Source organism: Syngnathus typhle, linkage group LG6 (genome assembly GCF_033458585.1).
Source record: "Syngnathus typhle isolate RoL2023-S1 ecotype Sweden linkage group LG6, RoL_Styp_1.0, whole genome shotgun sequence".
NCBI lineage: Eukaryota > Metazoa > Chordata > Actinopteri > Syngnathiformes > Syngnathidae > Syngnathus > Syngnathus typhle.
This window is the reverse complement of record NC_083743.1, coordinates 15,900,848-15,917,440: the sequence shown is the minus strand read 5'-3', so window position 1 is coordinate 15,917,440 and position 16,593 is coordinate 15,900,848. Positions and strand designations below refer to the sequence as shown.

Sequence of the window (16,593 nt, the reverse complement as noted above, 5' to 3'; positions counted from 1 at the left end):
GCTTTGATCCTGAATACCAAAATTTCAAAAAGTTTGGACACTCCCGCTCCATTCTAAACTGTTTGACAAGCCTTGTGATGCAAGTAAAACTGCAAGGAGACATACAAAATATGTTTTACACAGTTCATAATTTCTGAGGACATACAAAATATATTTTCCACAGTTCATAATTTCTGACAGACATATGACCTGAGCTTTCATGTCAACTAGCTATGATCACATTTGTCCTTTCCCCCCCCCCAATTCCTCACAGACCACTGCGAGAAACACAACCATGGACATCCCCTCAGTTTTCAGAGCGCTATCTTTCAGCTCATTACCCCACAGTGGGGCAGATCAGCCCACGTACACGCAAGTCAATGAGTCTGGACATGGGTCAGCCTTCACAAGCTACTACAAAGAAGCTTTTGGGTACAACCTAATCCCTACCGCACCAATGATTTTTCCCCGTACGTATTCAGAAGATACATTTTCTTGTTGCATGTTTTTTAGGCACCAGGAAGAGCTTTGATCATCTCATATCCGACTCCAAAGCACCAAAGAGATCTGAGATGGAATCAGGCATGACAACACCGCCTAAAATGAGGCGGGTTGCCGAAAACGATTATGAAATGGGTACGTTAGATTCAGGAATTTCCTTTATATTTCACGTAATGGTTTGCTTACACATTTCATGTCATTCATAAATTCAGAGACACAAAGAATTGGAAACTCTCATCTTCGCAAAGTGTCTGTCTCCGAGTCCAATGTTCTGCTGGACGAGGAGGTGCTAACTGACCCTAAGATCCAGGCTCTCCTTCTCACTGTGCTGGTGAGGAATTGCACTGTGTTCTGTTAGTTACGCAGTTCTCCTTACCTTTGCTAACGGTTCATTGCTGTCATATTTACCAGGCCACCCAGGTTAAATACACCACGGATGACTTTGATCAGCGAATTCTTTATGAGTATTTGGCTGAAGCGAGCGTTGTCTTCCCAAAGGTTTTTCCAGTTGTGTAAGTAACCAATGCTTACAGTCCATCTTCATCTAGTTTAAGCATTTGCTGAAGCACCGTGTGACGGGATAAGCACACCTTGTACACGCAACACCAGTAGGAGCAGTGTGGATATTGTAATACAGTTTGTTTATAGTCTTAAGATGTTTTTTTTTTTTATTTTGTGAGAAAATGTTCCGAAGTTAGTAAGATTCTTGGTAGATGCAAGTAATTTCTACATGAATACCGCTGAGAGCAAGTTTAGAATATTTTAACAAAGTTCCAAATGTTTTAGTTATTTATGTTGAAAAAGAGTCCCTGCCTACCGCCCTGGGTCAGGCTCAGGGACTCCCAACTCTATTTATAAAATGATTTCCATCACCTGTCGTTGCTGGAGGAAATTGGTGTGCTTCCAAATTTGAGGGGGTCAAATAAACACATGGCAAACTAATTTGTCAGTTTGATGACATAAAAGGAAATAAAACCATTGACTCTGCACCATGTAGTTTGAGCATTAGCTAACATCTTGTGTATAATCAAGTTCACGCATGAATGTGTGTCTTTGTCCTTAGTCACAACTTGCTGGACTCTAAGATCAACACTGTGCTGTCCATGTGCCAGGACACAAACCTCCTGAACCCTGTTCATGGCATTGTCCAGAGTGTGGTGTATCACGAGGAGTCACCACCACAGTACCAGCCCTCCTATTTACAAAGTAAGATATACTAGTGGCCTCATGTGTTTTCTCTGCACTGTGGTTCCAAGTGACATTGTTCCAAATGTGTAATGTGGAACTGAGATGCAAAGCAGAGCTATTGAAACTCCCCTACCCTGTCTATCACTTTCTCAATTACATTGCCCTTGCTAATCTCCTTTCTTTTATTAGGTTTTGGTTTTAATGGACTTTGGAGATTTGCTGGTCCTTTCTCAAAGGTGAGAGGGATTTTTGTTATAGTGTGTGTTAATGAGACCAACTCCCCTATACCTAGGTTTGCTTGCTTGCCAAAACATTACATGAGCTATGGAACATGCGTGAAAGGAAATAGGCGTGACAGGACACTTCAACTGCAGAGAGGCTACTCATTAGTCTTAAATCAGCCATGGAGAGGCTAATCCTTGTGATATATGTTGAAGTAGTGATAAGTAGAGATGTCCATAGAAATGTTAGTGCCAATTGATAGCTGTTTTGGGGCATTTCAAGCAATAGTCTTTACAGTGCTTTCCAATGGGGAAATTGTGATCGCTTCCTTCCTTGACTTCATCAACCAAGACATGAAGGGGATGGATGTGTGGCCTTATTCCTCGTTTAAAGCGGGTGTTTTTAAAGGCATTCGTTGTTTCATTATTTCTCCAAAATGAATGGATGAAATAGAAAATGCTAGCATTTTTCATTTTCCTGATTAAAGAAAAAATACATAAACTGGACTTAGATAGGTAAAAATGAACCATCCTCATTTTACTCCCTTTAAATGTTCTCTCCACCCCATAGCAAACCCAAATACCAGACTATGCTGAGCTGATTGTCAAGTTCCTTGAGGCATTGATTGACAGCTACCTGCCAGCAGCTGAGGAGGAGCGAGGGGAAGAGCAGTTGCGAACGCCCACTTCCCCTTATCCACCCACCAGCCAGAGCCAGCTCAGCATCACTGCCAACCTCAACCTATCGAACTCCATGACCTCCCTGGCCACCTCGCAACACTCACCAGGTCTTACGCACACGATGCACACACGTATACAATGCACACACGCACACAGAATGCTAGCTTCCTAAAAATGATTTGACATAGTGCAGTGAAGAGAGATTGCTCGATGTGAACTACCGTAATTTTCGGACTATAAGTCGCTCCGGAGTTTAAGTCGCATCAGCCATAAAATGCCCAAAAAAGTGAACAAAAACATATATAAGTCGCTCCGGAGTATAAGTCGCATTTTGGGGGGCAATTTATTCGACAAAATCAAACACCAAGAACAGTCATGAACGAGCAACAACAGGCTAAACGATACGGTATGCTAACGTGACAAACACAAACGAGGAGCTGAGAACAGACCTGACGTAACATTCAGTTACCGTATTTTCCGCACTATTAGGCGCACTTTACTCAAAAAAACACAGTGCGCCTTATAATGCAGAGCGCCTTATATATATATATATGAATCAATTGATGAATTTGTTGATCCATACTGGTTGTACACAGTGCTCTGCCAAAATGTTTCAGTACGTTTTAGTACGACTAGTAAATTACAAGGTCGCATCGCTTCCCAACATTACGGCAACTGTTGTCAGGGGGCGTCACCGAATAGCTGTTGTACCCGCGAGGCTATTTCATTTCAAAATAGGCTGCTCCGTTAATGTTTCGAGTAAATTTACGGATTGATATGGAAGGGAAACATAGGTAAGCAGTACCAATGTGTTAGATCAAACTTTAGTCAGTTCCGACCTTTTTTTAGGAGATCGTTTGAGAAACGCGATCGTTTACACTTTGCTGAGGCTCATGAGGGTCTGCGAGCTGAGGCCCATGGGAGTTTGCGGGTGGCTAATGCTATAATAGCTGCTAGACGCACAAGGCTATTTCATGTCAAAATAGGCTGCTTTGTTAATGTTTTGAGTAAATTTACGTATCTATGGAAGGGAAACATAGGTAAGCAGTACCAGTGTTAGATCGAACTTTAGTCAGTTCTGATCATTTTATAAGAGATTGTTTGAGAAACGCGATTGTTCACAGAGGGCTCATTGGTTATTGGCTAGTGGATGCATACCGCAACCCTAGTCAACCTCAGTTTGTTTCAGTATAGCTTCTATTTTATGCGCCTTTTAATCCGGTGCGCCCTATATATGAAATAATTTCCCAAATAAAAAATTCAATGATGGTGCGCCTTATAATCCAGTGCGCCTTTTAGTGCGAAAAATACGGTATTTAAAAAAAAAAACTATCACATAAATAACACGTTTATAAAACCATCTGTGTCACCCCAATTCATTAAATCCATCGATCGTCCTTTGTCAACAATGCCATGTGCCGCGCCGCTGACGGCTCTTGCACTTCAAAATATTCCACAGGCCCATATAACAATATATAAATTATATATCAAATAACTATTATATAAGCAATAATGTTACCAAACCATCTGTGCACTCTAAATCATTAAATCCACCGATCAAATTCCTCGTCCTTTTCCAACAACGCCGCGCGTGCGCCCTGACGTTAGCCTCGTCGATATTCCACAGATCTAATATATGACTATATTGTAGCGTTAACAAAGTTCAAGGAATGACGTGGGTTTGGTAAACGGCTCTTTATTTAACAAAACAAACTTCCAGGCGTGTGGCGGCGTGCGTGGACTTCCAGACACGAAAGTGGAAGAGAGCTCCATAGAATAGGACCGGGCGTGCGTAAAAACCATGACCGAGCCCCATCCACCGTCCCCGGAGAGCCACCCGGCCGAGCGCCGGCCCTCGACTTCCATCCACGGAGGTGAAAGACAGCTCGGTAGAGTAGGACCGGGCGTGCGTAAAAGCATTGTCCGAGCCCCATCCACGGTCCCTGGACAGCCACCCGGCCGAGCGCCGGCCCCCGACTTCAATCCACGGAAGTGAAAGAGAGCTCCGTCGAGTCAATCTTTGTCCTTTATGTAAACAACCGCAGCGGGACGTCGCGCCGCTGACGTCCTTGAAATTTCCTTGAAATTCAAATTACAGTAATCCCTTGCTACATTGCGGTTCGTTTATCGCGGTTTCACTATTTTTTTTTTTTTTGTTGAAATTTTTGGAAAAAAACATAAGTCGCTCCTTATTATAAGTCGCCCCCCCACCCAAACTATGAAAAAAAACCGCGACTTATAGTCCGAAAATTACGGTAATTTATATAAACTGCTATGAAACAGTATTTTCCTCTTTCACATCCCTTTGGAGGAATACCAACCCAATGGTTTTTGCGGAATTTTTTAAACTCTGTTATTTAACAAGGTTTTCGAGCATGAACTGCCCTTTTTTTCTTATATGATGGTGCTACATCGCTAACAGGATGAGGTGGTTGACGGCAGAATGAACGTTCCATTACCGTATTGGCCCAAATATAAGACGACAAGATAAGATGACCCCCTCTTTTTCAAGTTTGAAAAAATACTTTTTGAACACCAAATTTAATTTTAATACAGAAAATAATTATAGTACATCTGAAACAAATGATTATAACATTATATTCGAGAGAAAAACCATGTTTTGCCTCATTCAAATCATGCAAAAACTGTCTATGGCATCTTAATATCTGAACATTTAAATATGTAAACTAAAGTGCAATCGCATTTGTAAATGAATAGCTTCTGGTTTTTGAAATGGAAATAAACTTACTGTTTCTGTTGGGGAGCCTGAGGACTGTATAGGGGGTTGGCTCGGATGGTTATGCTCTTTTCGCCCCCGGGTGTCGGTCAGAACACAGGAGGGAAGACGTGGTTTAGTTTTGATTGCTTTACTGAGTTATTGGCAAAAAAGTAACTGGCACTGTGGCTCATAGGGTCATACAGGCAAACTGGCAAAAAGGTATAGGCACACATTTGGTCGTAAGGATGTGAGAGCAGGTATGTGTAGTGTACATGGGTGAGTGTTTGGGTGTGTGAATGTGATTCTTGTGTGAAGCGTGTGAAGAGTGTGTGTGGTTTGTGGGGTGTGTGTGGTTCTGTAACAGACAGAAATACAGCACATAAGTCAACGTCACACAACACAAGTAGACGGCACACATTACATAACTAACTGCGCGTAACGGTTCCGCTATACTAAATAACCATAAATGAAATACTCTCAGCAACACACCAAACATACCGTATTTTTTGCACCAAAAGGCACACTAGATTATAAGGCGCACCCTCATTGAATTTTTTATTTTAGAAATTATTTCATATATAGGGCGCACTAGATTAAAAGGCGCATAAAATAGAAGCTATACTGCAACAAACTGAGGTTGACTATGTAGGGTTGCGGTATGCAGCCAGTAGCCAATAACCAATGAGCCCTCTGTAAACAATCCCGTTTCTCAAACTATCTCCTATAAAATGATCAGAACTCAAGTCAAGTCAAGTCAAGTTTATTTGTATAGCCCTAAATCACAAGCAGTCTCAAAGGGCTTCACATAGACAGAAATTGACAATTATTCTCAAAGCATCCCCTGATCTTAAGCTCCCAAAAGGGCAAGGAAAAACTTAAAAACCCCTAGCAGGGGGAAAATGAGAAACCTTGAGAAGGGACCACAGATGGAAGGATCCCCCTTTCAGGATCACCAGGTTGAAATGGATGCAGAGAGGGCACAAATGATACAACATGAAAATCAATTAAATAAAAAGTGGATCTCCATGTCACAGCAGAGGGCTGCCGAAAGGAGCCCTCAATTGTCCTGGCAGTGCTCTTCGAGGAGGTTGAGCTGCAGTTCCCCTATCCTGAATTGGCCACGAGAATCCAGATAGCCGCTGTCAGCATGGGTACCACCTAACCACCTCCCCGGCCGGGGAGGGGGGAGGGAGGGGGTGGAGAGGGAGAGAAAACAAACTCCAGCCGAATCGGCCACTACAGGTTAGTTAAAGGCCATGTCATAGAAATGTGTCTTTAAACGTGTCTTAAATGTTTCTACTGAGGTAGCAGTCCTAATATCCATTGGTAGGGCATTCCAAAGCTCTGGAGCCCGAATAGAAAATGCTCTAGAGCCTGCAGACATTTTCTTAGCCCTCGGTGTCGCTAAAAGGGTAGCGTTTTGCGAACGAAGGTTACGAGACGGAACATAAGGAACAACTAGGTCGACGAGATATGAAGGCGCTAAGCCATGCAGCGATTTATAGGTTAATAGAAGAACCTTGAAGTCACATCTTAAATGGACCGGAAGCCAATGTAAGTTGGCTAGTATTGGGGTAATGTGATCAAATTTTCTTGTCCGAGAGAGCAGCCTTGCAGCGGCATTTTGTACTAACTGTAGACTTTTGATGCGGGACTTAGGAAGACCCGAAAATAGTACATTACAGTAGTCCAGGCGCGACGTGACGAACGCATGTATAATAGTTTCCGCATCACCGGTCGAGAGGATCGGACGAATCTTTGCAATATTACGAAGGTGAAAAAACGCAATTCTGGTTATATTCTTAATGTGCTTTTGAAAGGAACTGACTAAAGTTCAATCTAACACATTGGTACTGCCTACTTATGGTTTCCTTCCATATCGATCCGTAAATTTACTCGAAACATTAACGGAGCAGCCTATTTTTAGATGAAATAGCCTTGTTGCATATAGCAGCTATCATTATAGCATTAGCCACCCGCAAACTCCCATGAGCCTCAGCTTGCACACTCCCATGAGCATCAGCAAAGTGTTGTAGCAGCCCCCGTAAACAATCGCGTTTCTCAAACTATCTCCTATAAAATGATTGGAAGTGAATAAAGTTCGATCTAACACATTGGTACTGCTTACGTTTTTTTTCCATGTACTATAATGCGCGAAATTTTACTAATTTATTGTCCTAATCTTGGGTGCGTGTTATACATGGGTACAAAAATTTTTGAAAAAAATGTCCCTCAAAATAAAACTTGAAATCACCTTTCTTCTTGTTTGTCAATCGCGCAGCGCATTCAGCCATCCTGCCCAACACACTTAGTCAGTAAAATTCATAATTGACGACACATCGTTTGATGCGATGGTGCAATCCTTGATGGTGTGTTATTGTCAAATATTATTTGTTTTATATATCATACGGATATCATACGGAGGCCGCCATGACAGCATGCGCAGAACGGATGCGCAAGACAGGTCAATCGCGCATCGCATTCAGCCATCCTGCCCAATACACTTAGTCAGTAAAATTCATAATTGACGACACATCGTTTGATGGGATGATGCCATCCTTGATGGTGTGTTAATATTGTGTCAAATATTGTTTGTTTTTTAATCTCCATCGCACACCCCATATATCATATGGCGGCCGCCATTACAGATGCGCAGAACGGATGCGCAAGACACGTCAGCTATATAAAGAGCGAGACTTCAGTTCTCTACCTATTAGTTTAAATTCACAGTTTAATTAACAGTTTCAATCAGCAAATAACAAAATGCGTATTACAGGTAATATTTTATTTCACAACACTTTGCCTTGTTCCTTTCTTCTCTGCTGTTCACTTCAAACACGCTCCATACGAACACAATGCTCTCGTATCAGACGTTTGCTCGATCACCTGCTCGTTTGCTGTCACAATGTACCTTACACAAATCCGAAACATTTGTTGCGGCTCCGAGTCACGACGGGGGGCAAGTTTTGGTTTCCAAGGGTGTTTTTATTCCTCTTCAATTTCCTTCCTTTTTCCTTTTTCACATGTCCGCACGTCACTTTCCTCTCTTTTCATTTTAACCCATCTGATCGCGGTGGTGCCTTTCTGGGCAGTCGGAGGAATCAACGCCAACAAAAAAAATACATCCAGCCTAGTTAAGAAATCACCAGAAAGATCACCATGACAATTGTGAATAATAACAAAATAATTATTATATATATTATATATATTATTATTAAAATAATAAATAATTGTGGTAAATAACTGGAACATCACTCAAATATTGGTGATCCCATTGAGAGTCTCACATATTTCTTCGCTATCGAGTTTGCTACTGCATGCGCAGTGATACTGACCGGCAGATTAACATCCGGTTGTTCCCAAAGATGATCTTTTTTCTGAAATAATTTTACGTTTACGGACTTAAGTAACCCGGCCGGGTCATACCAAAGACTATAAAAATGGGACCCATTGCCTCCCTACTTGGCACTCAGCATTAAGGGTTGGAATTGGGGGGTTATATCACCAAATGATTCCCGAGCGTGGCGCCGCTGCTGCTCACTGCTCCCCTCTCCCCCAGGGGATGGATCAAAATCACACAGGGATGGGTCAAATGCAGAGGACAAATTTCACCACACCCAGATGTGTGTGTGACGATCATTGGGACTTTAGAAAAAGAAAAAAAAAAAGTCAAAATTTGGGTGCGTATTATACATGGGTACAGGCTTTTTTCCAGCATCGACATGCCATTTTTAGGGTGCGTATTATACATGGGGGCGCATTATACATGGAAAAAAACGGTACTTATGTTTCCCTTCCATATCGATCCGTAAATTTACTCGAAACATTAACGGAGCAGCCTATTTTGAGATGAAATAGCCTCTTGCGTTTAGCAGCTATCACAGGGGTGGGCAAACATTTTGACTTGCGGGCCGGGCCGAACTGGGTTCAAAATTTGGACCGGAGGGCCGAACTAGAAGCAGATGGATGTAGTGTTTGTGTGAAGTAATATTAATGACCTGTAAAGGTCATTGCATAAAAGGTTTTGGCCTTTAGTAGGTAGTAAATCATGGATATTCAAAAAAAGTTTTTGGAAAACAAATGCATTTATTAACAGCATTAAAAAAAAAAAAAAACTGCTATCAGTGATTCTCATAAAATACGACACTGTTATTATGAATAACAGTCTCCATCACTTCAGTGCCTGCAGGTCAGATTAATGAAAGATGTTTATTTTATGAGATCACATCAAACGGCAAACATTCTGACCAAATATATCATCTTAAAGAATCAGTGAAAGCATACATCCAAATAAAGTAATCAAAAAGGCAACACGGTGAGGGGTATCTGAAAATCAGAGCAGAGTTTTAGACTCACAAACACCTGGTAACAGAGGTGAGGAAACGGGAAACACTTCCTTAAAGTAAGCCTTAAGAACTTTACAGGTTAAGATTAGTCGCAAACAAGTGGTGCATCAATGTCCTTGAGCATCCTGCATTGTTTGAAAATGAGAATGGTTACTACTTTCAATCCCTGCTATTTGCACAAATCATATTCAAAATGCATTTTTTTTCCAACAAACTTGAGAGCCCCCCCTTCATTTTCAGTGGGAACAGTGTTGTTGGTCTCCCTTTTTTGCTAGTGCGTCGTAGTCTGGAGTAAAATTTGTTGTGTCAATTCTTACGAGAGATCCGAGGTGTTGGTCCGTTTACCTAGATCTGTGACGGGTTGATGTTCATGTGGCTGAACGTCACGTCGCGTACGTCGAGCCAAATTGTCCATTCTTTTTTTAAACACTCGGCACTCAGTGTCCACCTTGCTTTTCCTTGGGCGACTCATTTTAATGGAAGGATTCCAGGGGAAGGTTTGTGGGTGGCTTTAGCGTAAAACTGTATCTGAAAGCTCAGCGCGCGAATTACAAGAATGCTGTCGTCACAGCCCACGCTCTAAATTCGGCACTGATACAAATAGAGCGCGAGTGCGCCTTGTCCGTACTACTGAGTACGTACACGCACTTGTGAGTGTGCACCGAGCTTTCTGACACGGCTTCCGGTAGTAAATGCGCAGGCGAGCGGTTCCCCATCTACTGGGGAAACGCAGTCATTGCAGGCAAAATGACCATAAAGAAAGTTTAATAATACAATTTATTCAGGGTTGGCGGGACGGATTAAACGGTCCCGTGGGCCGGATGTGGCCCGCGGGCCGTAGTTTGCCCACCCCTGTGTTAGACAGTCTAAAATCAAAATGCCGTAGTTTGCCCATAACTGAGCTATCATTATAGCATTAGCCACCCGGAAACTCCCATGAGCCTCAGCTCGCAGACTCCCATGAGCCTCAGCAAAGTGTCGTGGCAGCCCCCTGTAAACAATCACGTTTCTCAAACTCTCCCATAAAAGTGATCGGAACCGACGAAAGAATGATTTAACACATTGGTGCTGCTTATTTATGATTCCGTTGGGTATTGAGCCGTAAACATACTCGAAAACATTAACGGAACAGCCTATTTTGAAACGAAATAGCCTTGCGGGTACAACAGCTATTCAGTGACGCCCCCGACCTCGGTTGCTGTAATCCTGGGAAGCGATGTGACCTTGTAATTTACTAGTCGTACTAAAACGTACTGAAACATTTTGGCAGAGCGCTGTGCACAACCAGTATGGATCAACAAATTTATCAATTGATCCATATGTAAGGCGTTCTGCATTATAAAGTGTTTTTTTTAGTAAATTTTAAGTTTTTAAGTGCGCCTAATAGTGCGGAAAATACGGTAAGTCATTGAGACATCAAAATACGTTTACTGGTGACCGTTTGTCGCTGTGGCCCTGCGTAACGGCTACTCATACGATGCGAGGAAAACTTAAAGGAGCTATCAATCAAACTTCGCCCCCGGATGTCAGTCAGAACACAGGAGGGAAGACGTGGTTCAGTTTTGATTGCTTTACTGAATTATTGGCAAGAAAGTAACAGGCACTGTGCCTCACAGGGGCATACAGGCAAACTGGCAAAAGGGTATAGGCACAAGCTTGGTCGTAAGGATGTGAGAGCAGGTGTGTGTAGTGTACATGGGTGAGTCTTGGGGTGTGTGGATGTGATTCTTGTGTGTGATTCTTGTATGAAACGTGTGAAGGGTGTGTGGGTTATGTTTGGTGTGTTGCCGAGAGTATTTCATTTATGGTTATAAAGTATAGCGGACCGTTACGCGCAGTTAGTTATGTAATGTGTGCCGTCTACTAGTGTGGTGTGACGTCAGGAGTTGAGCGTTGACTTACGTGCTGTATTTCTGTCTGTTGCAGAACCACACACCACACACACACACAACACACACAACACACACACCCTTCACACACTTCATACAATAATCACACACACACACGAATCACATTCACACACCCAAACACAATTGCAATTTTCTTGTTTTATCACAGTAGATTGGTTTATTTACATTTCAAAAACCAGAAGCCATTTATTTACAAATGTGATAGCACTTTAGTTTACATATTTAAGTGTTCAGATATTAAGTTGTGATCGACAGTTTTTGCATGATTTGATTGAGGCAAAATAACATGCTTTTTCTCTCGGATATATTGTTATAATCATTTGTTTCAGATTTAATTATTTTCTGTATAAAAATTAAATTTGGTGTTCAAAAAGTCTTTTTTCAAACCTCAGTCTTGAAAAAGAGGGGGTCGTCTTATAATCAGTGTCGTCTTATATTCGAGCCAATACGGTAAATACTTATGTACAAGAAAGTCAGGAAACAGGAAAGGGGCAAATGCTTTTATTGGAGTATTGGAGGTCCTTACGAAAGCCCTGACATATGATCATAACTAACAACTCTATTCCTGTGCTTACTGTTTTTTGAAAGATGGGTATGTTTGTATGGCCTTTGAGTTGTTTGTCTCTTACAAACATTGATTGTTAATTATGACTTTAATACTGCATTATCTTAAGTTGCTGATACTGGAGACCAGGGGTCCGCGACCCTCTAGTGGTCCGTGGTGGTATTCCAGGTGGTCCGCGAATTTGAAAATGGGAAAGAATTGGAACATTTTTAAAAATAATTTATTTTTTATTTTTTTAGACTTGATTTATTTTCCAGCTAATTTTGTGAATGATTTACCCATCCAAATTATGTCAAATGTAGCTGAGATTCCCATAATAGACATACAGACGCAAATAAGTAACCTGTATTGGTCTGTCCTCCTTTGGTGCAAAATAGAATATTCCACCTAAAGCAGTGGTCCCCGAGTTGCTTCTTGGTTATAATGGTGGTCTCGTGAACAAAACGAGTCGAAAACCCATGCTGTAGACTATGGAATGTTCCGACTGGGTGATGTCACCATCGAAAGAGCGGAACCCATAATCTAAGGACTCCATGTAGCGAAACAAAAACCGATGCACTACCAGTCCTTACCTTGTAAAATCTGACAAAGTCAGGAAAATCACCAGTGTAAATCAATTCGAACTACACTGTATGTCTTAATCTTTCACTACAAATGACTTTTTTCATCTGTTGTCATCCAAATATACTGGTAAACAACATTAATCCCTTCCTACATCTGTCTGTAGGTGTGGATAAAGAGAATGTCCAGTTGTCCCCCAGCTCAGCCCTGTCCAGTGGGGGTCGCACTCGCCACGGCTCAGCCAGCCAGGTCCAGAAGCAACGCAGCTCCGGCAGCTTCAAGAGAACTGGCATCAAAAAGATTGTGTGATGGGCCGTGAAATCTCCCTGTCGGCGCTTTCCCTTTCTCTTCCTCCTCTTTTGCCCCCCTCCCCAACTCCCCAACCCATTTGCTAAGCCTGGCCTCATGCTGCATTTAACTTTTTACCATCTTTTTACTGTTTAAAAGCCTCCTCCTTCATCATGGTTGCATATGCAGGACAGGTGAGATAATATGATCTTAACATTGTACTGCTTGAGATGATTTTTGATCGTTGAAGAGGGTATGAGGGTATGTGGCCAAAGAGAAGCTCAGCTCGGTGTCAGTCCCCAAGGTCCCGTACAACTCTGACGCTCATACAAATCCAGTCTGAACTGTAAAAGGCGACACGGGACGCTTCTTGCCCTCCAAAAAAAAACTGCATCCTTTGGCCTTCCTTCAATGAAAGGGCGACATGGACCAAACGGATTCTGTAATAAAGGACCTTCCGGCTGGGCCTCCTCAGATGATGAAGTCATGTACATGTTTTGCAGAGACAGACTAAAACAACTTGTCCTAATGTTAAGGAAGATGTTGACGTTTTCTCCATAGTGTGCCTTTGTCAGGATTTTCAGTGTGTACAATTTGTAAATGTTAAACCTCACAGGGGGCAAAGAACAGGTACTAATTACTGAGGTGCAATGTTGCCATCACAGCTGGTCTCGAGTGATCGTCAGCTATACAATCATCCATATACCCGATTGCCTGAAAGTATTTAATCCTGTACAGCTAGATAGTGCTACACAAATAGTGTTCGTGGGGAAAACAACTTTGTAAATAGCTCTGTGCTGAGTGTTTATCTGGCCTAACACTATTTTTTTAGCGTGATCAGATTTTTCAGCAATGTACACTTTTAATTTGTTTACACAGTGATAATGAAAAAAATGTTTGTTAGGCAATAATCAACTTTTTATTTGTATAATCAAGGGTTACAATTGGCCTTCACAAACTCAGTATGCTTCAAACCAACTTGTCATCGTAAAGCGAAAACAAAACAGGACACTTCACCGGTAACCTTGCCTTCAAAAGAGCGAGAAATAGCAATTCATTCTAAATTATGATTACTTGAGTCAATTATTTTGAGTTTATGTTGCTTTGAGAAGTCTTAATGGATGTTGCCCAGTTTCCCATAAGTGATGGCATGTTTTGGACATTTCAGCTGAGTAGTTGACTCCGTTTTGCCCCAAATGCTTCAATTTATGTCCATCTCTAGTAATTACTACAATTTTGTAAACTCAAGGGAAGTACATCAAGTTTACATTGCTAGTACAATACAATCATCTATATTGATGTCTTCATTTTAAACACATGTATTCGGGGGAAATCGTTAAATGTCTCTTTGGACAAAACTCCATGAAGTAAGGCGCCTTTACAAAAATGTTTCTGAAGTTTATAAGTCCTTAGTTATACTTGACTCCTGAGTATAACTTGGAATGGTGTGTAAATTGTAGTAGGTTGAAATCCGATTTATTTTAAATTGTTATTCTATGGACCAAATGTCTTCAATCTTAACCGCCAAAACGTAATTTCATTTTTCTTATTCGTCTGAGGATCAAGCATCACACAGGCATCTCTTCACTCATTCTCACTATAACATATTAAAATCATTTGCATTTCGATTTGCTTGAATTTCTCCCCAAACAGTTCAATTTTTCAATTGCTCCTTTCATCTGAAAACCGTCCTAGACAGTTCTCAATACATGCTTTTGTTTGAGTCACACGTTGTTTTGAGTTTTTCCTTTGTATGAATGAAAATGGTCAGGATGATGTGTCCATAACCTCTTAACCAAGTGGTTGACTTGCACTAATTAAAAAATGGTCCTCAGTTTGTAAAGAAACCCTAAAAATGTGGCATGTTTTATTTGATGTTATGCAAAATTAATGTTAGTAGTGTACTAGTCTGGGTTGAGTTTTTAATGCATTAAGTGTGACAGCTGTAAATACTTTGTGTACAATTTGAAATGGTATATTTACTACACTGTATATACATGTGATATTGTATCATTTTGTTTTTGTAAAGCAGTTAGGTTATGTATAATAATATACAAAATGAGCTATTTCCGTGTTAGTAATAAAATGTTTTGCTCTCCGTAGCCTGAGGTTTTGAATTTCTGTTGTTCATTAAAGTTGCATTAAGAGACAATAATTTGACCATCCAAGTTAAGCCTCAACAACCATCAGCGACTGTGCGTCAGCCAAAACCTTTGAAAATGTCATCCTGCGAAGCATTTGTATGTCTTTTATACTGTATACCCAGTCTGCAGTATGAATGCTGCTGGAAAACTGAATTTCTCCCCCTCTGTTTAGGACATTTTCTTTAGAGGGGGAATATTTTTATTAGCGTTCCGTAAGTCAATTAGATATTTTAAGATAGTTAGACAAACTAAAAATCAATCATTCATTCACTATTCAAACTGTTTATCTTCACAAGGGTTTATATGCAAGGAGAAAATACAGTATGGGATGATGCCGTCAATGTCCAACACTGGGAAATTGTAGCCGTAAAATACTCTATGGGGTGGATGCCACTCCAAAGAACCCACATAGCGGACTTCACTCACCGCAGATCCAAATAGGAGGTCTTCGCATTTGGAGCAGTACTTTCGAAGATCAGTTCCTTTTGAATGATTCTCGTCGCTAAGATCAAACACTTAAGTTTTAAAATGTGACTACATGAAGGTTTAAAAAATAGTCTTGAGCCAGTAGGCCATGTTTTGGCTGATGTACAGTGACCAATTTTGTCACTTGTGTCTGCCCAAGGCCGTGTTTACTTTTATTTTTTTGCTTAGGTACAACTAATCCTATCCAAGCAAGATTATGTTGAGGTGCTCTTGAAATGTTTACAAAGTTTTCTGGGGTCACATCAATAAATCTGCCCCTACCCCTAGAGCGCAAGCAGTGTACAAATTAGCCAGAATGCATTTAACATTATCATTTATCTTTTCATTCATCATCTTGAATGGCTTATCCTCCTGAGGATCGCGGCCGTGCTGAAGTGCTAAAAACTAAATACGTGCTTAGTAGTTTAAAACATTTTCTGTAAATAAGAATAGTTTCTGCACCAATCTCAGTTATTTGTTTCACTTCTTCACAATAAATAATAATAATGCCCTTTAATATGAAATATTTGTAACAGATATTAGATTTGAAATGTTAATCATGGCATTTTATTTTTCAATTTAAAGTGCAATAGATTTGGAAACATACAGCATCGAACTCAGGCAATCAAAGCAGATGACGCTTTGCAAGGACATGAGCGCCGATTTTATGTGTTCTGTTGTATTTTCATGTTGTGGAAAGCACTTTGTTACGGCGACAGCTGCTATGAAAGTGCTATATAGATATAAATGTATTGTAATTCACTTGGAACCTCTGCATACTTACAAAAAATAGTCACTCAATTTTGTTATATTGAAAAATAAAACAGAATTGATCTGAACTTCAGCTGGATCTGCACAAAATAAAATATATAAATAAAAACATTTAAGTGAACATTATTTTAGTTTATTTTTGATAATAGTCCTAAAAGTCATGTGCGTATCACCAAATTAGTCAATTGAAAAAATAATTTTAAATATATGTACTCTTTCAATCATCAGGTTATCCTCACGAGAGTCACAACCGT

The 16,593-nt window shown here is 40.8% G+C and overlaps 1 protein-coding gene across 6 annotated transcripts in view; it reads left to right on the top strand.

Moving 5' to 3' along the window:
* The window catches only part of nf1a (neurofibromin 1a), a 159,522-nt gene extending 144,461 nt beyond the window's left edge, over nt 1-15,061 (top strand). For all 6 annotated transcript variants that reach the window (XM_061280806.1, XM_061280807.1, XM_061280805.1 and 3 more), the window contains 8 exons: nt 254-411; nt 493-615; nt 693-811; nt 892-992; nt 1,544-1,686; nt 1,858-1,904; nt 2,461-2,677; nt 12,838-15,061. In XM_061280806.1, the coding sequence (XP_061136790.1) occupies nt 254-411; nt 493-615; nt 693-811; nt 892-992; nt 1,544-1,686; nt 1,858-1,904; nt 2,461-2,677; nt 12,838-12,980 (1,051 nt within the window). In that variant the 3' untranslated portion in view covers nt 12,981-15,061. The remainder of the gene's footprint in view (nt 1-253; nt 412-492; nt 616-692; nt 812-891; nt 993-1,543; nt 1,687-1,857; nt 1,905-2,460; nt 2,678-12,837) is intronic.
* The last annotated feature ends 1,532 nt before the right edge of the window (nt 15,062-16,593 follow it).